This window comes from Tachypleus tridentatus, chromosome 1 (assembly GCF_004210375.1).
Source record: "Tachypleus tridentatus isolate NWPU-2018 chromosome 1, ASM421037v1, whole genome shotgun sequence".
NCBI classification, from domain to species: domain Eukaryota; kingdom Metazoa; phylum Arthropoda; class Merostomata; order Xiphosura; family Limulidae; genus Tachypleus; species Tachypleus tridentatus.
In genome coordinates, this window is record NC_134825.1 from 53,463,153 (window position 1) to 53,490,327 (window position 27,175).

Consider the following 27,175-nt stretch of genomic DNA (forward strand, 5'->3'; position numbering starts at 1 on the left):
GTCTGATGCTTTAATTTTATTTTGTATGATTCAAAATAAGAAATTTAATCTCTTTGTTGTTTATCGATCTCCTAGATTGCCTGTATTGAAATTTATTGATGAGCTTTCATTAGAATTGAATTTATACAAATATGATATTAATATACTTGTTGGTGATTTTAATATAGATGTTTTGGCATTTGATGATGTTTGTTATAAGAATGCATATTTTAAGTTTTTGTCTGAGAACAATCTTCGTATTATTATTTCTTCTCCTACACGGATAACCAATGTTACTAATTCTTGTATTGATCATTTTTAATTAGTGGAAATACTGTTAAAATTGTTATTCTTATATTGTTGAGAGTTTTTGACCGATCATTTTCCAATTGTTTTATGTATAGACATTTTATCGGATCTAGAACATGTCTCAAATGTTCAAAAGATTAAGTTTAATGAATTGAGTTCTTGTTTGAATTTTTCAGATTGGTCCTGTATTATGAATTGTTCTGATGTTAATGTTGCTTATGATAATTTTGCTGAAGTGTTAACTGATTGTATTCAAAGTTGTACTACTACTGTTTCTGTGTCACGAAAGTTTAGAAAAATTAAGCCATGGATTACCAGTGAATTGGTTTTGTTAATGATTAAAAGAGATAAGTTAAAAAAGAAAGTACATCAATTTCCTGATGATATTTATCTAAAGATTAGATTTAAGTGTTTAAGGAATTATGTTGTTAGCTTGACCCGTAAGACTAAATGGACTTATTATCATAACCTGTTTAAGAATGCTAAAACTATTAAACAGAATTGGAATATTGTTAACTCTATTATTGATGTTAAAAAAAAAAAAAGAAATTTTGTAATTTTGGTACTACTGATTTATCTGATTTGAATTATTTTTTTGTTAATGTTGCTAAATCTACTTGCTCCAATCCTAAATTTTGTTCTCAGGGCATGCCTCCTGCTCCTTCTTCTTCTTGTTATCTATATCCTGTTACTGTATCTGAAACTATGAATAATATTTTCTCCTTATCAAATTCAGCTTCTAATGGTGTAGATGGTGTTTCGGTTAAGATTTTGAAAGCTAATGCTAATCTTTTGCACCAATTTTGACTTTTTAATTAATTTATCTTTTACTCAAGGGAAGTTTCCTAATGCTTTAAAGTTATCATTGGTCATTTCTATTTATAAATCTGGTAATATTTCTGATTTTACGAATTATAGACCTATTTCCTTATTAATACATTTCTCTAAACTATTTGAAAATCTATGAAGATTAGAATTTTATCATTTCTTGATAGACATTCAGTTTTGTCTCCTTCTCAATTTGGCTTTCGGCCTGGGCTTGGAACGGAGGTTGCTGTTGCTAAACTTGTGGGAAGTATTACAGAAGCTTTGGATTCTGATCTTCATCCAATTGCTGTTTTTCTTGACTTAGCCAAAGCTTTTGATTCTGTTAATCATAAAATATTGTTAAATAAATTATCTTATTATGGTTTTAGAGGCATTGTTTTGATTGGTTTTTTCTTACTTTCACAATAGAAAGCAATCGGTTTGTATCCATAATAATTATAGTGATTGGCTTACAATTAATGTTGGAGTACCACAAGGTTCTGTTCTGGGCCCTTTATTATTTCTCATTTATATAAATGATATTCTTTACCAACAGTTTTGGAGATATCCAAGCCTATGCCGATGATATTGCTGTTGTCTATAGTAAGCCAAATCTAATTAATGAAGCCATTATTTCTAGTGATCTTAATAAAATTAAAATTGGCTTTTCTGTAATGACTTATCCTTAAATATATCTAAATCTTTTCTTCTTCAGTTTAACCTTTATGGTGTCATTCCAGCTTTTCCTTCTATTTTTATCATTCTAGTGATTGTTATACTTACCCTAATTGTAAGTGTCCCAAATTGACTCAAGTTTCCTCTGTTAAATATTTAGGAATTATTTTAGATCGAAAATTAAATTGGCAATTTCATATTAATTCTTTAGTTAATAAATTAAAATATAGTTCTATGCTAATTTTGAACTTAGTCATTGTGCTCCTTATCATATTTTGTTAAGTGTATATTATGCTCTCTTTCAATCTTTCTTACAATATTGTATTTCAATTTGGGTGGCACATATAAGACTTTTTAATTCCTATTCACAAGTTGCAAAAAAGTGTTTTCTCTCTTATTTTTACTCATAGGCTTGATACCGATTTCAGTAAATTTAACTCCCTCTTTCATATGATAAACTTTATTTATATTTTTAGCTTTATCTACATTGCATGTTTCTTTTAATAGGCCTTTTAAAGTCACTTCATATTTTACACGACTTCAATCTTTTTTTCCAATTAATGTACCCACACCACGTAAAACAGTTACACTTCATCAATATCTTTATTTGGCACCTCGTATTCATAATTTTATTCCTTATAGTATAAGATCTTCTATTAATCGTGTTAATCAAAAGAAATACTTAAAACAATGGATCTTAAATACTGATGATAATATTCTGGGAACTTTATATTGATTTTGTAAGTTTTGATTTTACTTTATTATGTGTTTAACCATCACAGGACGAGTTAACTCTTTGTTGATGGTTTTATATTGATATTTGATTTTTTGTGTCTAATTTATTGCTTAATAAATTTATTATTATTATTATTATTATTATTATTTATGTGTCCCGCTTTTGCCTTCATAACTGCAGACAGTCTTTCAAACATGGTTGCAACATATTTGATCAAAGTGTCCTTTGAAATTTTACTCTAAACGTCACTAATACACTCTCATAAAGTTTCTTCGGAAATAATATTTTTTATTTGTCAAGTTTTTGAACCATCAAATCCCATATTTGCTCAAATGGGTTGAGATCGAGTCTCTGTGGGGGCCATTGCACTATTTGAATGACTCCAACAGCTTCTTTCGTAGCTGAGTAATTTCTAAGTAGCTCGAATGAATGTTTGGGGTCATTATCGTCTTGGTAGTAGAATCCCTTACCAGTAATATGCAAACCACTGGGCACACCATGACAGTTCAGTACCTGATGGTACTTGCACTGATCCATTATTCCATCAACTTTGGAAATATCTCCTGTCTCCTCAGCAGAAAAACACCCCTAAGCTATCACACTGCCTCCCCCATACTTCATTTTAGGCGATATGCATTTCACCTTCCTCTGTTGGACGTACAACCTATGCTTTGAACCACATATTTCAGACTTCCGCTTATCCGTCCATACAACCTTTTCCAATCTCCAAGAATTCAGTTTTCTTTTTTTAAAACTAGTTTCAGTCTCTTGATAATATTTGGAGATCGAATTAAAGATTCTTGTTGTTTTTTTTCAAATTGTGACCAAGTGCTCTATTCTCGTTTAATCTTTTTTTATACTGTAGACCTGGACACTGTTCTGGCATTTGGTGCATGGTCGTTTACCTTATGCTCGAGATTAGTGGCAGTCTCTTTACTGTCACGAAGGCTGCATAAAAGAAGATACTTAATATCAGTAACATTGAGCTCATGCGTTCTGTCTCTTTCTTTCCTGTTTTCAAAGTTACCTATTTTAGTTGCACGCTCTGGGGTGTACCTTACAGTGTTTTTCCCAAACTTTGGGGAGCATTTCAAGTCTTCAGAAATTTGTTGGAGAGTCAGACCAGCATCATGTGAAACTGATGTGAATTCTCTGTTCTACTGATAATTCTCTTACCTATTTTTTGGGCCACGGCATGACAACAAAACTTTATATAGTTAAGCATTGTTTTTTTTAATAAAACCTTATTTATGGAGTGTTAGTAAATTAATTTCTTCTAGCATATACTGGTACCATATGCTAGCTCTCCTCTCTATATAGTTAAGACACTATATGTAGTACCACAACAGTTATTTCAGACCCTAAGTTTGATCAGCATGTTCAACCAAGCAGAACCCTTATGACATGCCCGTAGTACAAGTACATGGAAGTTCTAAAGAATGATAAATATTCTCACCCTGATTCATTCAATTGTCAATAGGGATCAGTGAAGCATTATCACTGTTTTGAATATTTACATATTGTAATGACATGGAAGAATTAGCCCTACAAAATGGAAATAATAACAAAATATTATTTTGTCCTGATACTTTTGCATAGTACTGTAAGTAAAGTGGAAGTGTCTAATACTGGCAATAGTGGTATTTTGGCTTCTGCTACAACATATCGAATAAGCAGTATTGGCTCACAATACATCTGAAGTCTATCAAACTATTTATAAAACAATAATGGCACATCACCACCTAGATAGCTGTGAGACATTTATGGTTAAGTAGCTACTGTGGAGACTTTCCTAGAGAAGTAAGAGATATAAACACCAAAATACAGAAGATGTTAAAAAATGGAACCACATGGTATTTAGTGAGTGTGTATGTGTTCATCTCCGATAATGGTTTTCAGTAAAAAAGGATGGCATAAGAAAGTATTGGTTGAATTCTGCCAGGTAAATGTCATACTGTAAGTTGTTGAATTTCAATTGCCATAAACAGTGTGAATGTGTTGGAATGTTTTCAATGATTTAGTCAGTTAGGACTCGCCTCCAGATACCGGAAAGCAAGGTGATGAGGAGAACAGAGCGAAACTGTTTTAAGCACTCGAGACGATTTGTACGAGTTTTAAATCTTGCCATTTGGCCTAAGTACTGCTCCAGCCGTTTTAGAGAGAATAATGAAACTTATGCTTAAGGAATCACAATGGAAAAGATGTGTTATCTATATGAATGATAATTTGACACTTAGCCATATGTTTAAGTTTTATGCAATCAATCTAAACATGACGCCGCAGCAGATAAGAATGTTAACAATGAAGACAACGGTCAGAAAATGTGTGCTCATGTTCATGTGAGTAGAATTTATTTCTCATATCGGCGGGAGAAATAGCATCTTGACTGGCTCTGTAAAGATAGTAGCAAAATGAGACAGACCTCAATCCATGACGAAATAAAAAGTTTGAAGTTTTTTTTTTTTTAATTTCATGATGTATTATCAGTTTTTCAAAGATCGGCAAATCAATGCATTTTAAGTAGACTAAAGAATGTGAGCATGCATTCCTCTTCCTAAAGCATTCTTTACCAAAAGTTGCTTTATTAGCATTTGCAACAGCATTTTAATTGTTTGTTTTGAATTTCGTGCAAAGCTACACGAGGAAACAATGCGCTAGCAGACCTTACTTTAGCAGTGTAAGACTAGAGGGTAGACAGCTAGTCATCACCATCCACCACTAACTCTTGGGATACTTTTTTACAAACGAATAGTGGCACTGAACGCGACATAAAAATGCCCCCCACGTTTAGTATAATAGCATTTTAAATTCCTGTTGGATACAGATGCTAGCGACAATAGAACTATGACTGTTGTCGCAGTCACGGAATTGCATATGCTTATGGCTCCTGACCACTGATACTACAATGAAAAGAAAGAACTGTTTCCAGAAGTAGTCTTCATTAAACACTACTGATATCAGGTTCACCTTTCACCTGGACTATGCATTGCTGAAATGTCTTACGAGATTTAAAGACCCAGAAGGTATTTCAGTACGAAATAATATCATTACACGAATATTACATGGTCACATCCAAGGTTACAACACAGAACTAAGAGGTTCACACTGAACTGGTGAGAGAAAAAAAAGTTTTGTGATTCAACACATGTATACTGTAAATACTTACTTATGTTTCATTTTAACGTTATATCCATTGTTCATTTGATAAAAATTGCGATTCATGTATATCTGTACATCACCCTATTCTTTGTGTTATACTCAGTCATAAGAGTCAGCGAGAAACAAATCTATAAGCTGTGATATATCATCCACTGAATCTCCTATTCTGGTGGGTCCTTCACACGTAACCTCAAGGAAATTCATGTATCTTAGAATAACAAAAATTGCAGTTAAAACCAGTTTCTTTAAAACTGAACTTCATTGTTTGATATTATAGCCTACGGATATACTTCTAGAACATTTAAGTACCAGTGCAGTATTCATCTGTACTGACTTTTCTGTAATACTATGCTAATTTATACTAGCCATTTAGTTATTGCTTATTTTGACTCACACTTGGCACTTTCTTTATTTTGATTTAACCATTAGCAGCGAGAAACCCGTAACATTTATCCAAAATATTTGTTGTTGACTTAATGACAGTGACAAATATGTAGGCATAGGTATCTTCAATTTAAATTACCAGGCCAATTACCCCTTAAGATTCAGGCATATCTATCCATTGGAGCTGATGCCTACAAAGGAAGGCATTTATACACCAACACATAACAGCGTAAATCTTTTCACTCAAGAATTACCAAATGATGTGATCATAAATATGGTGCACAAAGGAATGGATACCTATCTATGCATCTATGAGATCTTACCATTGCACCAGCCAAATATGCAAAACACTGGAAACCATTTAATATAATATAATGATAATACAGTTTATAAGTAAATATCGATTTCATTACTAGTAATCAAGGGTTACGTCTGAAGTTAAGAACATTAATGATAAATTTAGTAGGGCATTAAGGGAGTTTTTGTTAAGAGTATTAATCATTATCTACTCTCTTTATTAGGGAGAGTATAGGTTTTTATGTATAACTGATAATTCCTTATTGATTATTTAAAGTTTAATGGTTAAATGTTAGTTTTATTGTAATTGTTAGCGTAATTATAGATAGGAAGGGTCTTATTGGTACACAATCACCCTGCAGTTGCTTCTCATTTCAAAATTAATTGTTGGTTTAGAACTAGCCTGGCATGGCCAAGCGCGTAAGGCGTGCGACTCGTAATCCGAGGGTCGCGGGTTCGTGCCCGCGTCGCGCTAAACATGCTCGCCCTCCCAGAGAAAAAAATAGGAAATTACAAAAAAGTTAAGGATACTTTAAATATCAAATAAAATACAGCCAAAGCACTTACATTTAATATTAGATAATTAAAAATGACCTAAATCAGCACATTGACTTACACTGTGAAAAATTTGTAAATTCTAATAAATTTTTATTCTAGGATGGTTTGAATTCAATTTTATTTGTTTATAATTAAGCATAAAGATACACAATGGGCTATCTGTATTCTGCCCATCATGGGCATCAAAACCTAGATTTTAGAGTTGTAGGTCTGCAGACATACTTGTAAGCTGAGGGTCATGGGTTCGAATCCCCATCACACCAAACATGTTTGCCCTTTCAGCTGTGGGGGCATTATAATGTGATGGTCAATCCCATTATTTGTTGGTAAAAGAGTCGCCCAAGAGTTGGCAGAGGGTGGTGATGACTAGCTGCCTTCCCTCTAGTCTTCCACTGCTAAATTGGGGACAGCTAGTGCATATAGCTCTCGAGTACCTTTGCACGAAATTAAAAATAAACATACTGCTGTAGCACTGGAATTCAGTAAGAAAATTCACAAGTAAACAAAAAAGGGTATCCAAAACTACAGTGATGTCAATATTATCAGATGAGTCAGAATCAATATCTAGTTTTCGGGATCAATGTTAGTTTGGGAGGAAACACGTAGCAAAATCTATCTTAGTAGATGCATGGTTGGAGGATCCATAGAGAGCCCAAGATAAAATTGAGATTAAAAGATAAGATTTATAAGTTGAGTCATGATAGACAGACGGCAAATGAGACTGAATAGGAAGTGACAGAAAATGATCGTAAAAACAGAATTGAACTGGACGATGCAAGAACCAATGATCTTGTGAAATACCTCAGAACTATGAAAATTTTGGAGAGCAGAAGTTCAACTTTAAAGTGATGACAAACCCAGTTTCCATGTCAATAGAAGAAATATAAAAATTAACATATGGAGATAAAGCAGTATCATAATGCAGGGTAAATGCTAATTGATCAGACAGAAATCAACATCATAAAGAATGTGGTTGGAATTTCTATTGTTTTTTGCTTCCTCGTTTACCAGATAATTTTTGAAAATTTTTTGTATACTTTTAACTGGACTTACCACAGAAAATCAGTCAGGAGAACCAAGTTACTCATATTCTAGTTATTTGCAGGACTGTTTGAGTCACAAAGGGCATCATGTATTGTCCAATTAGAAAAGATTAATGTACCAAGACACATGCAACAGATAGTAACAGTGATTACTTCTGACGATAAGCCAGATGACACCCTTTGTTGATATGAGAATGCCCCTCAATCACATACACTTAAAAGAGTTTGGTGTTTAAGCATAAAGTTACACAATGGGATATCTGTATCGTGTCCATTACGTGTATCAAAATGCAGTTTCTATCATCACAAGTCTGAAGACTTACTATTGTGGACTGCACCTAGAGAGTGTTTAATACATTAATGTTTCAAATAGGTTTAGATTTTAGTTTTGGGCTTTTTCCCCATTCATATTTTATAGATTAATTTTGAGAATTAATTTTTATTTTGTTTTTTAATTTTCACTTTTAATACTAGTTTTAAGCTCAACTTAAAACTTGGACTTTTGAGAGAGTTCTAAAAAATCTCTCTCCAGTTTAACAGCACATTAAATACTTGTTCTTGTACAATTTTGTGTCTAATCTTTTTTTTGTGTCAGGCTCATACCTCTTCTTCATGGTGGTTTCTGGCTAACCTCCCACTATTTTGCAGCTTCCTATTCATTTACTCTAAGAGAAATCAGTGAATTTGAGAAAAAAACACAAACCTGTAGTCCCAATTGAAGAAACAATATTTTCTAGAACAAAAGATATGCATGAGTAGCAAGTTAAAGAAAAATGCTGCCTTTGGTAGCTGGGCATAAGTTAGAGGCCAGGTTTAGTAAACAATATAAGCTTAAAACTTTAAATGAGGAAAGTGAAGATGGAAACTAATCCTTTCCTTAAAAGCAGTCATAACGCTGAGTTAAGTAACTCTTGTTCTGGGTTAACTGTTTTGGTCCTGGTAAAAAAAAAGTAAAAAAAAAAGTGGCTGTGTAACTAAAGGGTGTAAAATCATTTTATTCTTTCCTGATGATTACACATTTGCCAAAATGTCTCGACTTAAAAACACAATTAAAACACTAACAAGAGTATCCACTACAGGATAAACAACTATACATCACAATGCAATACATAGTACACAGATTCAGCATTTTATTTTAAAAATAATGGTTTTTATTGCCCTTAACTGAAATTGGCCTTTGCTGTCTGTATGAATACCATATATTATGTATAATTCTCATACTCAAGTCAGTGGATAATCAAATGTTGCAGTGCAGTTCAAGACACATGCATTTATTATGATTTACACATTATGAATGCCAAGTTATTTTCATACTTTATTTAATGCAGTTTAAGTTCTAGACAGATTCAAACAGTTTAATTAGATCAAGCTGTGCCCACATGATATATGCAGGTTTAAGGCCTTTAACTACTCCTAATATAGTTATAGGTAATGTAGCAAAGATAATAAGTAATATTTATTATTTTACCATATATTTTTCAAAATAATAAAATACATTAATGAAGTAGGTATAATGGGTAACTTGAAAGACAAATTGGTCAATATGAAATACCAGTAATATACACCTCTGGCCTAAAATCAGCAAATGATTGTGATGTAAAAAAATCTGAAGCCAAACATTCAATAAACCAAAGTTGGATGTCACATCTGTCCAAATCTAAAAAGCAAACTTTCAACAGTGAGAAAGTGAAAGACCTAGCATAATATTAAAGCTAGATACTTGTTTGGAACTTTAATATCTGTAACAACATTCGAGGAGTTGCTCATAAATTGAATAAAACAAGCTTTTGAAGAAACTAATTGCTATTATTGTCTAAGGTAAATAAAGCTTTGGAGGAGTGTTCAGTTTGGATTACAGTTATAATAAATTTTAAAAGTAGTTATGTTGCTTGATCACAGTTATAAGTGTGACCCAAGAAATTTATACTGAACATAGATATCCTTTATTAACTACATTTCATAATCAAAGTAAAACCATCAGAGGATTTTCATGCTACTCAATTGCTTCTTGTACAAATATATATAGTATAAAAATGCTACACATATTATTCATAAAGCATATAATGTGAAATTGTACTTCCTTATTGCTTACTTTAAAATATGATAAAATCAGTAAGGGATATTACTTTATTCAAAATGCATCTTTTTCATGTAAATGAATAGAAGTAACACATGGACAGAACAGATTTTCAAATGTTGGCCTGACCAAGAGCACTCTTAAAATATTGTGAATCTAACTGTTTAGGTGTAACCAACAGAAAAAAAAATCAAAATTATGTAATAATGAAGCTTAAAATTGCATTTATTAATTGACTACTAATAAGCTGTGGCATTCATTAAGATTACCCTGCTTTATAATTTTTTCATTCAGTTTTAAAAATAAAATTCTAGATTTATTTGTATTCAAATTTTGCTGGAAAAAGAAAGCAAGTAAGTGAAATAATTGTAAATGTAAATATTTAAAAAGCTGCAACTTGCATGGCATTTTATCAAAATCTTAGTTAAAATATATAACAAAATACTTAATGAAATAATAACTACATTAACAAATAAGTGTTTTGAACTCATTACAAGATTTTTCCATAAGACTGTGTTGCAGTCCTGGTTCACTTGTAAGACAAGAAGGCTGTCACAGATGAAATGTTATCAGCAGCAAACAAATGACATATTAGTTGAAATCAATAAAAAAATTGCAATTTTCAAACAAAATAATTAATAAAATTATAAATAAAACAAGCATTTTGAAGATTTAAGATACATTTTAAAATTTATACCATTGGAAGTATTTTAGCACTCATGCACAAAATCAACAGTTCAGACATACTGTTATTTTCAAATGTATACAGTATTTCAGAATATATTTTCTACTTTAACTTTTGTGATATTTCACAAATTTTGCTTCCTGGTGAAGATTTTCTTTTAGTTAAAAATAAAACATTTTGTAATGTGTTTGTATTAAAAAAAACATTTTACAGACTTTTTTTTCTTCTAAAGTAGAATATACTGTGCTTCATATTGGTTCTCAGGCATATTACTATACATATCTTTTATGTCAGGTAATCAAATAAAAGAAGTCAGTTGACCTTACAATCATAAATGAATTATTTGATGTACAGACCTCAAAGTAGCTTTCAAAATAACTATTTTGACTTTACTGCTTTTAGAAATTCCCACTGGTTCAGTGTAAAATGACAAGCACATGAGCTTTCATTGGCAAATTGCAATTTTTACAGAAATTCTACCTTTGTTGTGTTATTAATTTCTACATTTACAAGAAATATTTTCATTAAAAAATTTTTTTTTTGCTTAACAGGTTCTTGACAAAAGAAGTACGTACGACCAGTGTTTTTGATACTGATATACAGATGATTATCAACTGTTATCTTAACTATAATCTAGTGAAAATAAGACAGAAAGCATTAATATTGATAAGACTTTACATATTTGATAAGTTCATCTTAATGTAGTTATGCATATATTTTTAACATGCACAATGTTTTTCAATGACAACATGTCTATAAATTTACTCTCTTAAAATAACTCAAAAGTAATGTTTTTACAACTTTTTAAAAGTGTATTTTGTACTTATGGTAAAATTACTAACACCATCTGCTGCTGTCCCTAATTTTGAACTACTGACTATAAAGAAAGCAGCCAGTCAGTAGCACCATGTCAACCCTTTTAAGGGATCGTCTGTCACTCTTATAATTTGCTCAGCTAATCAGCTTCAAAATCCCGAGTTTTACCACACAGTCATTCATTGTCTTAGAAATACAACAAATCAAAGATAAGTTATCTTAATACCAAATTTTAAAACCAGTTTCACATTATACATTGACCTGAATCAATATTAACCACCCCTTTTTACTTAATGCACACAAATGCTTCATTTCTATAGTTGAACACTCTTACTTTCAGATAATAGTCTGAATAAACCATGGAATTATGTTTGTTGGTTTCTCAATTAAACATGCTTGTTTCTAGGTAATGTACCCATTTATAACTTACCAAAATACATTTCACAAGAAGGAAATTCAAATAAAACATTTTTTCCCACCATATTTTCATAAAGTATGCAATAGAAGGTTAATAAATATAAAAATGCATGTCTCTTAAATGTATATATACATACATATTTATATACAGTAATCATTGATAAAGATCTCTTGGAGTAACTGGTGACTGCAGAAAGTAAAACAAATGTTTATGGTTTACTATATAGAGAAACAGCAGTAATGTCTACAAATATATCAATTTAACTTAAAATTGTAATTTCTCAAAAATATAATTAGTAATGATGTAGGTCGAATGTGCATCCAATGAGGAATGGCATAACAGAAGTTTGTATATAATGCTATATTCTCTCACTTATCTCTTTCTCTCTCAAGCTTAAACCCCAAGGTTTGTAAGTAAATTTTAAGTTCTTTGTTTAACTCATACAATTTTCTCCTATGTTTACCAAGTCTTTTGAAGGGTTTTACGACAATTAACCATACATTAAAAATAGAGACTAATGAACAATCTACACTTAGTAACTCATCACTCTGCCATTCAGGGACAGAAACAATGTTCCTTCAAGTGTTGTGGCTCTTGCTTTGACCAACTATATTATACTTTTAACATTCAGAATGTATCAGCCTTGCTTTAGCAGATAGTCTTCAGAAGAAAGGTTTAAGCCACCTACCCCCATAGGTCCTTCCAGAATATATAAGGGTAGAGTCAAGGAAGGCCTGAACTACTTTTTTTTAAATACTTCATAAAGCTTGCTGTCTGGAATGAACAAATTCAGATAGAGACAATATCTGGTGCAGCATCTGCATGGTTCAGTGCTTGACTCAATCAAGTATCTGGATGAATAGGAAGATTCTGGCAGTACTTGTCTGGTCATCTAGAGAAGCCAGGCAAAGAAAGACCAGTGGAGAAGCAGTATCACAGATCCACTGGTCAGTCAAGATGCCAACCTCTTGACCTTTGCTGAGTTACCATCAACTGGGACAGCCAATAATAGTAAAAGTGATTTTTCTCATCTTCCCAGCTATCAAGTGATGCTTCTCTATGAAATATACACACTAAATTGTGCAATATCCACTTGATTATTATAAATTTGGGACTGTTTGTTTATCACAAGATTAACAGGACTAAAAGGGAGCTGCAACCCTTACTTTCTCAGCAATCAAGTGGTTTCACAGAATAATATTCATAGAATATGGGGCAACAGCTGCTAAATTATTAATTAACATGGCTGGCATTAGTAGATGCATTGTCTAAAATGTCACTGCAATGCTCACTTTCCAAATAGCAATACAATAATTTGGCTACTGGTTTGGCAGTTAAGGCAAACTTTTTTTAATTGATAGCTTATCATTTATTATTTTAACTTTGAGCAAATGTGGGAACCTTTACCATTTTGATGTTAGTGCATATAATGTGTTTCAAGTTTGTACTAATATAATCAGTAACACATTGCTGTTACCTTAAGTGTGAAAAATGCTAGATCTAATGTTACTGATAGCTAACAGTATTTATTTTGAGTTAAACAAATTACTCTTCAACACAATAATTGGGTAAATATCTTCAATATCCATATATTTTTGAATTATTAAAAGGACTGGACATTTCCTTTATCTTATTTGGAGTGTTTTATTCACAATTAATTACCATGAGACATTATATTTCTTCTCGGTAAACTAGAGATTATCATATTTAACATTTAAGTGTTTTGTGTATTACCCTTCTTGTTGCCACCATATTAATTGTGTCACATGTGTTAATATATATATATAATAATGCATAAAGCTAAAAACGTATAAAAAGTTATTTTTTTAATTACTTAATAAATCTATGTGTACCTTCCCATGGAAAAGACTTTTGTAAAGATGAAAATGGCATTTGAGAGTGGACAGTTATATTTTATACTAGTGAATTACATAAATGGTCCCTTAAGGATACTTCACCCCTTATCTTTTTTATTGAAATGACCAATAATGATGCAGAGAATTTTGTTAATAATGCTATGTTTTCTCAGTTAACTCACTTTCAAGCTCAAGCCCACCCAGTGTATCAAGCAAGAAAAAAATTAACTAGTTTACTTGATTCATAACTAGTTCTTAGGAGTTTTGAGATAGTTAACTTTCCAATAAGGGTGCCATCTTCCATCTTGTGCACTTATTAATTCATGTACATTCTCTTTCTTTGCTTTGAACTCAGTAAATCACAGTGAGACTTTACCTTGATTTCTGTATATTTAGTGGTAAAATTATTATTCAATGAGCATTGGTATATGTTATTAAACCATGTCATCTGGCTGGAATCCCAAGTGGTAATAATTTCAGTCTCTGAATCCCTTTTCTACTTTAGAGATGCAAAATGCATTGTGTCTATTACATTATAGTTCTGTAAGAAAACAAAAGTTTGAAGAGTTATTCTAGTGATCATAAAAGTAGATTTAAGTATCACAAAAGGTCTTTTACAAATCTTTGAAAAACAAATCTAATGTGAAAATTACAAAACTAGAAAATTTTCTATGAACAAAACGTAATCAAGGAAGTCTACATGGTTGTGGTTGTATGTTGTCAAAGTGCATTTTATTATTTAATTTTTAAATTCTACATACATTGTTGTACTTTGAATATTCCTTTTTATTCTCACTGTGGAGATTAAGGCTTACTAAGTAGTGTAATATAATGATAATGACAAAAAATTCCACCTAAATATATATGTACATACACGCTCACGCACACACATTAGAGTTTATGTAAGCTGTAAGACAAATGAAGTAATAGTTTTAAAGATTAAAATTACTCCTTCACTTAGAATTTGTGTTTCGTTTTTATTACAAATATGCTCAATATAAACTTCAGTTATTTAAGTGAAATTGAATTTTAATTGAAACTGCAACAAAAATTCCTAAATTTAAACAAAGGTCGGCACATAATTAAAAGCTTTTTTTAAAAACAATGAGCAACTTAATGGCAAAATCTTTATCAGAACAGTATAAAAAGTTTGCACCAAAATATGTATACAATAAAAAAATGTTATGGTGCAAAAACCTTTATCAATATTTGTTTCCTTATTTGACATCTTGGTCCTTCATAGTTAACAACACTAAGTGAAACAATAAATAATTTTAGCAGTGAATGTCGTTCTATTACGATACTTCACCTTATCAAATGAATAAAATATATAAAAGTTACAGCAGTCTCTAAGAAAGTAATACATCACAAAGCTATTGTAACACACAAGGTTGTCTTTGGCCAGCTATGAAGTAACGGCCATTACAATGTGGTAAAACTAAAAATTCTGTAATAATCTATTTCTTTGCTGAATGCTAAAAACACTAAAAATATTATTTAGAAATCCTATCACATCATACAGGTTTGAAGCATTATTTGAAACAGTTTAGTCACTATCTCATTAGTTGCAGAAACCTCTTTAAGTTGTCAACTGAAACTTGGTGTCTGTGTCTTTCTTCGTCAAGTCGTTGCTTTAGTTTTAGGAGTTCCTGTAACCAACAGATAAAAACTAGTGGTTACATCATAAATATCAATACTTTGTTAAATACTTTCCACAATTACATATATTTGTACTGTAGGTATGTCAGATAATCAACTCTACTGATAAAAATCAACTAAGCTTACGGTCATACGATAGCAGAGCCTTTCTGCATCAAGGCTGGCATCTTGGTTTTTTCTCTTTAAGTATTGGCACCTTTCCATCAGAAACTCTTGTTCTTGCTTTTGTTCTGAAGAATTAAATAAACAAAATGTTTTTTTTCAACTGATGCAATGTGTTGTAAAAACTGACTAAAAATGTGTACTTGTTGCATTATTCTTGTAAAATAATGAAATTTTAGTTTTTATCTCAAACTCAAATACGTATTATCTTAAGGGAAGTACACCAAGTGTATCTAAATACTGATATTTTTGTATGTGAAAGTAATTAATTCTAGAACCTTTCCTTTAGCCTACAAAATCATTTTATTCTAAGACACATACTATAAATATAAGGAAAATTATATTTGATTACAAGGAACAAAAAAATATGCATGTCTTGAAATCTTTGTATCTTCATAACACTATTCATTAAACTCATCTTCTCTTCAGCATGTGTCATTTTATAACGTTGCCAATAAAACTGATCATGAACAAATATTTATTTTTTCAGAAGTTCTTTGTGTATCACTAACAAAGTTAAAAAAAAAACAAAAAACATTACATAAAGAAAAACTGCTTTAAAAGTTCAGCAACAATTTGTATACAAGGGCAAATATATTATTCTGTGGGATGAGAAGACAACTTCTTTTCAAAATTTTTAAAAGCTCTTTTAGATGAAAAGGTATTTATTAATTTCTTATAATAATAATAATAATAATTATAAAAAAACATTACCAAAAGTATAATTGATTAATCACTGCAACTTGATACCATATATGGAAATTAATTTCACCTTTTAAGTAAAATTCATAAGCTTCCATTACTATTTCAATCCCAGGCCAATGGTAGTTTTCTACTTTTTCAGAAGAACATGTTGTTGGAGATGGAGTGACCTCTGTCCTACTCTCTGCTGACCAATGGCGACTTTGTTCAGCTGTATATAAGGATTTTGAAATTTATCTTTTTTTTTTTTTCTAAAGCATTCTACAGTGCATTTCAATACTGTAGAACAAAAATTACTCATTAAAATTTTATTTGGTCTCACAGATAATTCAGGTTGTGAGTGGTTAACCACTAAGTGAGCATGTTATTAGTGTCTAGTTTTAGTTGTAAGGGATGAAGTAAAACTTTTTCTCATTACATGTACAAACTTCTGACAAACAAAACATACAAAAGTACTTGATCCCTATATGCATTTATAAGACTTACACATCCACAAAGCAGTCCTAAATATACATGTTCAGTTTTTTTAATGGTAATCAGCAGATAAATTTTCTAAAGCCAAATAAAAACGTGTGCATGTTCTAGTAAGACCAATTTTCAAAATAGGGTAGGTTGATAGAAAAAAATATTTTACTAAAAAGTATTCTAACAAGCAATAAACCCATAACATTGTATTTTATTATTACTAAATTAACTAAATTTATTGAATGAAAATATAAATGAAACTGGTACATGAATCAAATAAATTAGCATGTATATATATGTACACATACATCTTACACATATGATACAAAATAATAGTGGTTTGTAAGTACCATGGAATATTATTTTTTTGTTAATATAAAAAAATGATACTGATAATGTAAGATTGCACAAACTAAGAACATAAAGTTAATGAACTGTGAATTAATAAAACTAACTTTACCATTTCAGGCTTTAATTTTGCCATTTTTCTACTATGCTCCATACAGTGAGAGAAATGCCAGTAATAGCAAACACACCCTTCACTTATTCCATCTTTCTGTGTATAGGAAGCAGTGAAAGTGCAGCAAATTTAGAGGGCATTTGGCAGAGCAATAAACAGCCACAAAGTGGAACAGAAAATCTATTTTCAGAGATTTTAGTGAAAATGTTTGTATTTTTCATAAAACGTTTGTGGATGTTGATGATTCCTGTACAAGTGTATACACTTTAAGGCATTAGATCCTGTTTTAAACTGTTTTTGTAATTACCATAATCATCTTTACAATGGTTTGTATCAAACTCTTCCTGGTCTTGTGATAAAAAGTTGAGAAAGGGACACATTTAAAAACATCTAGTAGGACAGAATGAAAATTTTAGTGTAACACACTAGATACATTGATACTGAAAACTGAATCTAGTGTATGAACTCTCATTTGGTTATATGAATCTTTTTTAACAATTTGAAATCTTGTCCTTTTAGAACTGTAGGTCAGTATGAATTTCTTAATAGTCAGTTGAGTAATTGGAACCACACATTTTTATGTGGCCTAAGTCTAAAAACAACTATAACTTTGAAACAAAATTAAAAGTAGGTATTCTAAATACAAATTTATTTTTATTACAACTAAGTTTTATTTCCACCTACAAACTTTAAAAAACAACACATAATGAACTCAAAATTTAGTGACTTACCTAGCTGTTGCTGTGTAGTCTCTAACACAGACTTGTGAAACTCGTGTACAAAATCTTTGGCTAACTTTTTCGTTTTTTTGTCTGACTGTGTGGGATCACTTATGATAACCACTCTCCGATCTTTAGAATCACCCTTTTGTCCAACTGTAGGATGATGGTGGTGAGGTATCGCACTGACCCCTGGAGTATCATATTTTGTCAACATCTCTGTTTAATATAAAAATAACATACATGCACATAAGAATTTCATTAAATTACTATTGCAGTTCAAGTTTAATTCCAGGAAATAACTAGCATTTATATTAGTTAATCCTTTTATGACTGGTACAACTAAATAATTTTGGTTTTATTAAAAAAAAATGAATCATTATTAAATCATAATTACAATTTAAATACTTGTCTGCTTTCAGATACTTTTCGGTAAAATTGAAAGTCTTTTTTTTTACTTTTGCTTCCTATGCAGTTTGTCATAATGGTAGACCTGTATAAAACAATGCATGTAATTTTTTGGAGTAAATATTATTAGCTATATTTCTTTTTTTTTCTGCATCTACTCTCAATGTGGGTTAAACATATTACCTTGTGAGCTTCACACACACACATGCATAAAGATTCTATAAAACGTCACTTATACCACAATGAATTGTAAAAGGAACAATTTACATGAAAATTGTATAATAAACTTGCAGAACTGGACTTTCAGAGTAAAACAATATCCTGGGCTTAAACAATTGGTTAAAGTTATCTAGATCTGACAGCATTTTAAAATGTCTTGTATTAGCACACAGTATCAAGTTAACTATTGTAAGAACCTTTGTGAAAATAAAATATTTAAAGGGAATTAACACAAACAATTTTCTTTCATTTTTTTAGTGTGTATGTATACAGTTTTTCCTAAGTTCCAGTAGTGTTATCCTTAATACAAAAATACATTATTTCTAAACTAAATTTAACAGAACTCTTCCAAGAAAAATTAACTTTTTAAAGTGTTTTGATTGGTTATCCTTAATACAAAAATACATTATTTCTAAACTAAATGTAACAGAACTCTTCCAAGAAAAATTAACTTTTTAAAGTGTTTTAATTGGTTTTGAAATTTATTTGAGTCTGCTGCAATATAAATACAATTTCACTCTTCTATAATTGAATTCAAATATATATGTAATAGGGTACATTCAGGCAGCTTTTCTAAATACTTCTGCATGCATTTATGAAACCTTTGTAAACATACAATAATGCTCATTTTTAGGTATAAAAGTTGTATAAGAATTGTTATCTCAAAAAAGTATATATAAATTATTTCTAATGTCTGCACCAGTCTAGTGGTGATACCTGCCCACTTCAAGGGGCATTTTGTTTTGAATGTCAAGCAAAGCTACACGAGGGCTATCTGCATTAGCTATTCCTAATGTAGCAGTGATAGACTAGAGAGAAAACAGCCAGTCATTGTCACCCACCACCAACTCTTGGGATATTCTTATATCAATGAATAATGGGACTGACTGTCACATTATAACCCACCTGCCCCCACAGCTGAAAGAGAAAGCATGTTTGGTGAAATGGGGATTCAAACCCATTATTTGTGACCCTCAGAGAGAGAGAGAGAGAGAGAGAGAGAGAGAGTTGAGTGTCCTAATCTATTGGCTATGTTAGATCCAAGAATGATCCATATACTTGTACAAGTTAGTATGAGTTGGAGATTTTTTCCTTGAATATACTGCCATAAGAATAACCTTCAAGGGTGGTAGTCTATGAATTACAAGATACTTCATTAGGCCTCTTTTTTTTCTGACTTGGAATAATATTCTTATTCTTGTCTGTCTTGTACAGATTTAGTAAATCCTTCTCCAGCTACTTTATCTAAACAGAAAACTGACCAATTTGGCAAAATCACTGTGAACAGATTTTTCATTTGTTCACTTGTATTTACTTTTTATCTTTGCTGTTCATGTACAGTTATTCCTTACATCTTTCTTAAACCTACATTTTGCAGAAACTATGGGCTACCTGTTTAATATCAATGTACCTGAATGCTACAATTCTATGACACTTATACTGATATTAAAAAGAACTTATTTAAAAAATGTTTTGGTGCACCTTTTAATCACTGAGATATCACCCTTCATAAATCCCAGGGTAAAAGTAAATATTTCAGAGTAACATCCAGAACCAGAAGGTATTAGATAAGTAAATGTAGATTAAAGTACATCTAAATGTAATAATGCATTATACAACATTCTGATTTTAAAACATGTATAGATAGGTGTGTTAATGTAAAAATGATAACAAAAATAATGAATTTCATCAATCCACATCAGGAGCTTAGTTAATTACTTGGGTTCCCTCATAAAGAAACAGCACTGATGAAATAAAAAAAGAAAATATGCATTAGACTTTCAAAGTAGAAAGTTTATCAACTGTCTAATATAAAGCAATGAAACGTGATTGAAATTGCAGTATGTTTACAACAAATCATTAGTGTTAGACAAGCACCCTTTCCATGATAAAATTGCCTCTAAAATGCCAGTTTTCTACTAGATCTTGTATACTTTAACCACAGATAGCTTGATGTCTAACTTTTGCTGATGAAATATTCACAGTATTAACACTAGTGCAAACTCCATTTGGTTGTATGGTGATATAAATTCAAACTTACAGGTATGTTTCCATGTTAGTGGTCTCAGTTTCATCATGTTAAACCACTGACAAAAAAATCATCCATACATTTTTCATCTTGCTGTACAGTGCTGTCCAGACATTTGGGTAAAGATGTTTGTCACTGCTGCTTCTGTTTTATCTCTGAAACTGATGTTTCTACTTATGAAGATAGTCTGACTAACTGCTTAAGATTTTGGAATTTATCAGTAACAAGAAATCAATGAATAACAATATAAAAAAATATTTCTTCTGTTGAGAACCAATATTTTTCCCACGAGAATAAGTACCAAATTTTGGGCACCTATCTTACCATTCATGTGCAAACTTGTATGTATCTTCAGTATTCAAAATATTAATTATGCTACTTGATATGTTAACAACAGGTAGCATGCAGTCGTACATTAATGGTTGGAGGTTTCCATATTGCTTGTATTTTCCTGTTTATGCTTTGTACCCATTCAACTAAACTACATGCATATAGTAACACTGCTTTAACTTTGAAAAAAACAAATTATTTTTCAATACAAGTGTATATTTCCCATATATTCCAACCTTATTCTTTATCGGAAAAATACACAAGTCAGTGTAAATTATATTTTCAAAGCCAACCAAACAAAGGAGTGTTTTATAATAAGCTAATACATTTCTCTGTATGAAATCTAGTAGAAAATCATCATTAGTTCACCACAGTTTCTGTTAACCCTCTTGGTACAGATAGGTCAAAGTGTGCATGCCACAAATTTTTAGTTACATGCAAAATGTAATTATCACTGTATACAAATAAACTTGTTCTTGAGATACATCTGTTTGTTAATACATCAAATTTGATATGCTTTTAGATTTATAAGTAAATAAAGTTGTAAGTAACTCTGTTCTCGAACGACTCCCTTCTCGAACGATTCGGTTTTCGGACATATTGTTTGGGAAAAAAATGTCTGTTGTCGAACATAAACTCAGTTCCCGAATCAAGGTGTCGTAGCCTGAACCCCAGAAATAAACCAACTGATGACCCGAGTGACCCTTTGACCATTTTCGGCCCACGCCAAGCTTGCCCAAAACATTTTACTCGCACCTGTTTCTCAGTCCACACCCCCACTAGTCTGCTGTGAAAGTTCTCGTTTTTCTTTCTTTTTTTCTTGTTTTTCTAAATATTCCAATTAAATAAGCCACCATGTAGTCAAAGAAGGATAATGAAAGCAGTGAAACAAAAAGGAAAGTTGTTAGAGCCACAACAGAGGTGAAAAAAGATTTCATAGCGAAGTATGACAGTGATGTTCGTGTGTCTGACCATGTTACACAGTTTGGTATGGTGAAGTCTACAGTCTGTACCATACTGAAAAATAAAGAGTTCATCAAAGGAACTGATGTTGCAAAAGGAGTGATAGTGCTTACAAAACAAAGATCACAAACAATGGAAGAGGTAGAAAAACTGTTGTTGATTTGGGTAAACGAAAAACAGTTAGCTGGTGATAGCATTTCTAAGACCATCATTTGTGAGAAAGCAAAGCAGTTGCATGCTGACCTCCTGAAAAACACCCCTGGAATGAGTGCTAATACAAGTGATGCCTTTAAGGCTAGTAGAGGGTGGTTTGAAAAACTTAGGAAGAGAAGTGGCATACATAGTGTGGTGAGACATGGAGAGGGTTGTCAGTTCTAACAAAGACGCTGCTGATAAATTTGTTAGGGAATTTAAGGGCTATGTAGAAGCTAAAGGTTTTATTCCCCAACAAGTGTTCAACAGGCCTCTTTTGGAAGAAAATGCCAAAGAGTACCTACATCACCAAGGAGAAGTTACTGCTAGGACACAAGCCAATGAAGGACAGGCTAACTCTATTGTTATGTTGTAATGCAAGTGGGGACTTAAAACTTAAACCTTTGCTTGTGTACCATTCTGAGAACCGGAGGGTTTTTAAGAAAAATAATGTCCTGAAAAGTAAACTAAATGTCATGTGGAGGGCTAATAAAAAAGCATGGGTAACCAGGCAATTTTATATGGAGTGGGTCCATGAAGTGTTTGCCCCAAGTGTAAAGAATTACCTCACAGAAAAACAGTTGCCACTTAAGGCCCTTCTTGTGATGGACAATGCACCTGCTCACCCACGAGGCTTGGAGGACAGGTTAATGGAGGAATACAATTTCATTATGGTGAAGCTCTTGCTCCCTAACATGACTCCTCTCATTCAGCCCATGGACCAGCTGGTCATATTGAGCTTTAAGAAACTCTACACCAAAACACTGTTTCAAAGGTGCTTTGAAGTGACTTCTGACACAGAACTCAGAGAGTTCTGGAAAAATCACTTTAATATCCTCCATTGCTTGAGGATCATAGACAAAGCCTGGAAGGAAGCATCTTTGAGGACCATGAACTCAGCCTGGAAGAAATTGTGGCCAGACTCAGTAGCAGATGGAGACTTTGAAGGTTCTGAGGCTGAGCCTGTTGTCGAGGATATTGTCTCACTAGGCAAGTGTATGGGCTTGAATATGAGTGGTGATGATGTGGAGGAGTTGGTGGAAGACCACAACACTGAGCTCACCACGGAAGAACTCCAAGACCTTCAAAAGGAGCAGCAACAGAAGGCAACTGAGGAAGTGTCTTCAGATGAGGAGGAGGGAAGGGAGGATGTTCCTAGTTCACTAATCTCGGAAATGTGTGAAAAATTGGGAGAGTAACAAAGTCTTGTGGAAAAATTTCACCCTGACAAAGCTGTAGCAAACTGCACCATAAACCTTTTCAATAACAATACCATGTCTTACTTTAGAAACATTTTAAAATGCAGGCAGAAACAAACCTCATTAGACAAGTTTTTAGTGAGAAATAGGTCCAGTGAGTCTCAAGCGGGTTGTAGCAGTGCAAAGAGACAGAAAAGAGAAAGAACCCCAAAAAGAGAGTTACCTGATGTTTTTATGGAAGGTGACTCCCCTTCAAAACAATAATAACCCTCCTATTCTCCACGTTCCTCACCACCTTTCACTTATGCCATTAGCTCTCCTCAGCACAAGAAGTGCAGTTAAATTTTCATTTACTGTTTTTATATCGTGTTTATAGTTTTTGTAATTGACTTTATGCATGTAAGTATTATTATACAGGTATAAATAAGCAATATTTTTACTTAAAATGATTTATTATGTGTAATTTTTGGAGGTCTGTGACGGATTAATTTAATTTACAGTATTTCTTAAGGGAAAAATTGATGTGGTTTTCGAACAGCCTTCTGGAACAGATTAAGTTCGAGAACTGAGGTACCACTGTATTTAAAAAAATCTTCAATCTCCTTTAGTATAAGAATCATGAAACTTATTCTCTATGTTTTCTCCCTTCTGTAATTTATTTACCATCTTATGATGTACAGAATTTAATGTAACTTACTACAGCAAAGTCTAATTTAAGCCTTCAATATTCTTGATTTATGGAAAAATAAACTAGAAAGTCAGACCCAATTGCCCTTTCCACCTTTCTACATCCTCCCTGTCACAAATTACTAACAATTCACTCTGACATTTCATACCATTTATAACCAACAGAAAAACAAAGTTTTAATCCATCAAATGACATACAATGTTACTCTGCTTTCAGAACAGTCACCAGTTAGAAACTTTTTCTTGCAGTGTTTAGACCAAAGGGTTAAGGAAATTATTTTAAAGCCCTTAAGCCTCAATTAGAAAGCTAATTTACCCTATAATTATGGAAATGCCTGTACTGAGCATGTCATAAGATTTTGCTTTATTACATTCAAAATTTAAATAAATCTTACAATCAATGTATACCAAGGAAATCAGTGTTAAAGTTTACATTATAGTTCAATGTTTTATGGTATCTACATTTTACTTCCTTTACTTCAAAAGGAACCATAATATTCAGTTTGAGGCACAAGTTCACAAAATTCTCACTGTTCATACCTGTAAATTAAATAGTTCTTTCTGTACACTATAAATCTACATATGGACAGAAACATACATTTACTTTAAAATTAGTGCAAATAATTCCACAAAGAAGTTGTCATAGGCTCTTAGCATTGTTGCTGCTTGTGTTCACACTAGCACTTTAGTGTTATATCCTCACTTATAAATATGTTCCATAGATAATTACATTTTATTTAGGTTTAAGTTTTATATTTGAGTTAATTATATGTTAGTAATGTTTGAGAGTGCATATCAGAGAGTTTAATACTTTTTTAAAATGTAAGTCAAACTGCCTCTGTTTATCAGACTTAGTGTAGTAGACAAATGTCCCAATGTTCTGACAAGTGTTGCTGCAGAAGAGCATCTGTTGACGTGTTATGATAAGTAATAATGCTAAAGGATAGGAAAGGATAATAAAACATCAAAAATAAACATTTTTCTAAAACAGTAAAAACTTACAATTAAGAATATAAACAAAGAATATTTCCAAGATTATTTCATGAAAAAGTCAAAGCTATGCACATTATTTCTATTTTTAATTTTAAATGTTTCACTGCACAACAGGTTGATGGTAATACTTGAAATATTCAGAGCGAGTGCAAATAACAGATCTTTACTTAAAATATTTAATAAAACAGACTAATTCTTGGTGTACAAAATAATTTTGATATATAACAAAATCTTACCATACTGTTGTGAAGATATAAAATGAAAGCTCATATGAAAAAAAAAAAGTTAATTATGCAGGATCATATCATACTAGAAATACCAAACACAATACTTGCCAGTAATGTTGGGTTTGGAAGATGACAGCTGGGATTGAACAATGGCTGCAACTTTAACAGGAGGGTTATACTCTTCAACAGATAATGCTCCATTAGGACGGCTCGGACTAGACTCTAATCTTTGTTTCTTCATTTGGAGTGGTAGACTCTCTACAAAATATAATTTGAGCTCAATAATGATAACAAAGCACATACACACTATGCAAAAATAAAATATGTATATATTCACATATAAACTTTTCGGTAAAAATACTGAACTAAAAATTCAGGTTTTTTTGTCTACAGATGTCTCAATGTTTATTAAAAACAGAAAAAAATCTTGTGAAGATACAAACTTCATGTTAAGAGTTGTTAACAGCTATAGTATAGAAACCTTGATGGTTATTTTAGGGTCACGAGGTTGGTGTAATCCACAGGGGTAGTATTGTAAGAGTTAATACAATTTTATTGTTAAACTGTTCTTTCCAATGCAGATTAATCACAGCAGGCTGTTACTACATTCCTATGTCATCTGTATCCTGCTTGCTAATTCACAAACTGGACATGCAAAACTTCTAACTCTCAACCCCTTATCATGCTAGTATACTACAGATGTGAATAGGATGACACTGGAACTGTATATTTAACCAATTCTAAATTTCACTATATTGAATTATTTGTTTATTTACATTACATTGAATAAAATTATTCAAAATGATTTAGAAGACTGAATGGATTGGTGTCAAATTTTTTGACTACCTGTAAATGCTTCTAATACAAAGTCAAAGCTATCACAAAAAAAGATAATTGATTTAAAACCCAAGTAACTTTTCTTATAATTCAATCCTGTTATATGTCTTTAATAAAGATTATCACCATGTCATAAGTTGCACTTTCCTTAAGAATTAATATATTTCAATGATAGCTATGGGAGTGATTTCTCTAAATAACTAACAGTGAGAAGTGGTTGAAATCCAAGATAATCTGTCCTTTATTATTATTCACATATCCATTTGAGAACCCTCAAAAAACTAGTTTTAAAATATCTATGTAACAAGGAAAATATATACTAAAATTTATTTATACAAACATGTCTGTTATTATCCAGTTAATGTAATGGTTAGTGAATAAAACAAGGTAACTTTAAAAAGATAACTTCGACTTGTACTACCTGAACTGTGAGGTTTTATGTCAGCAAGTTTAATTTTCTTTATGTGCTTAGTCTTTACTTTTCGCTTTCTACAGACTCTGTCTTCCTCAGTAACTTTCCAATTTTGTTCAACCTCTGTAAAATATATTTCACATATTTTAAAAAATAGTAGTTGACACAGTTTCTTATCAACTGCAAGAAAGCATTAGCTTTGATTAGTTCTATATTTTTCCATTACCTAACAATTCTTAAGTTAGGTTTAAGTTTTGTCTTTCCAACTATATTCCATACAATATTCATTTGTTAATATTTACACATTTGTTCTTCCAAAGCAAAAGCAGTGTGACCTGTTCTTAATTCATGCTCAAGCTTTACCTTATATCAAACACCAATTATTCAAGTACATTCATTATAATTCCACCTTACCTATTTTTTCTTGCAAGGTTGTTGGTTGCAACCCTAGAAACTGTAAAAACTGAACTCTCTGTGGAAAATCAGGAACAAGACAGAGTTCCTCAGAATTAATTTTCGTTGTCATTGGTAACAAAGTTGAACAATCCTTATTGGTGTTGTTAGTATCATGAGGAAAAAACTGTTGTTCTTCTAGAACTTTTCTGCTACGGATGTACTTTTCAAACTCTAACTCTACAGAAAGGGGTCCAGGAAATTTTTAAATTAAAAATTTCTCTTTTTGTAATGATTCAAACATTTACTTAACTGTGGTA

At 31.6% G+C, this 27,175-nt stretch overlaps 1 protein-coding gene across 7 annotated transcripts in view; it reads right to left on the reverse strand.

Annotated features, from left to right (window-relative positions):
* Positions 1-8,925: 8,925 nt before the first annotated feature.
* LOC143248890 (uncharacterized) overlaps positions 8,926-27,175 on the reverse strand; it is a 75,368-nt gene continuing 57,118 nt past the window's right edge. For all 7 annotated transcript variants that reach the window (XM_076497813.1, XM_076497822.1, XM_076497860.1 and 4 more), the window contains 7 exons: positions 26,877-27,095; positions 26,472-26,585; positions 25,322-25,471; positions 17,979-18,185; positions 16,393-16,533; positions 15,585-15,688; positions 8,926-15,448 (listed from right to left, as the gene is read on the reverse strand). In XM_076497813.1, coding sequence (XP_076353928.1) covers positions 15,353-15,448; positions 15,585-15,688; positions 16,393-16,533; positions 17,979-18,185; positions 25,322-25,471; positions 26,472-26,585; positions 26,877-27,095 — 1,031 coding nt within the window. In that variant the 3' untranslated portion in view covers positions 8,926-15,352. The remainder of the gene's footprint in view (positions 15,449-15,584; positions 15,689-16,392; positions 16,534-17,978; positions 18,186-25,321; positions 25,472-26,471; positions 26,586-26,876; positions 27,096-27,175) is intronic.